General features: G+C 69.0%; 1 protein-coding gene across 4 annotated transcripts in view; it reads left to right on the top strand.

The window, feature by feature from the left end:
* Positions 1–125: 125 nt before the first annotated feature.
* The window catches only part of LOC119592523 (BTB/POZ domain-containing protein 10-like), a gene marked incomplete at its 5' end in the record, with an annotated part of 12483 nt that continues 12230 nt past the window's right edge, over positions 126–378 (top strand). For all 4 annotated transcript variants that reach the window (XM_037941380.1, XM_037941379.1, XM_037941377.1 and 1 more), the window contains 1 exon segment: positions 126–287. In XM_037941380.1, the coding sequence (XP_037797308.1) occupies positions 126–287 (162 nt within the window).

Genomic DNA, 378 nt, shown 5'->3' on the forward strand with positions numbered 1-378 from the left:
TTGGAGCACAAGATGGAAGCACCGCACGTGAGTCGCACGCGCTGGGCTCTCCCGCAGACACCCCGTCCCCGCCCCTCCCCCCTTCCCCCATTGCACTGCACTCACGGCGCCCGTTCCGCCCACAGGTACAGCTCGTCGCCCAAGCCCAAGTCATGCCTAGTGCAGCGCGGGGAGAACGGCGGGGCGGTGACGCTGGGCCACCACGCGCACGGCGGCCCCTCCATGCACCAGCGCAACCACCACCACGAGTCCGCCATACCCAAGATGACGCACCAGCACCGACCTGGGTACGTGTGCCCAACGCCCCTGGATCGGGCCTCGTGCGCGTGGCCGAGGGTTCGAGTGGGAGTGTGCTGGGAGGCAGGGTTGTCATGGTGG

This window comes from Penaeus monodon, chromosome 30, assembly GCF_015228065.2.
Source record: "Penaeus monodon isolate SGIC_2016 chromosome 30, NSTDA_Pmon_1, whole genome shotgun sequence".
Classification (NCBI taxonomy): Eukaryota; Metazoa; Arthropoda; class Malacostraca; order Decapoda; family Penaeidae; genus Penaeus; species Penaeus monodon.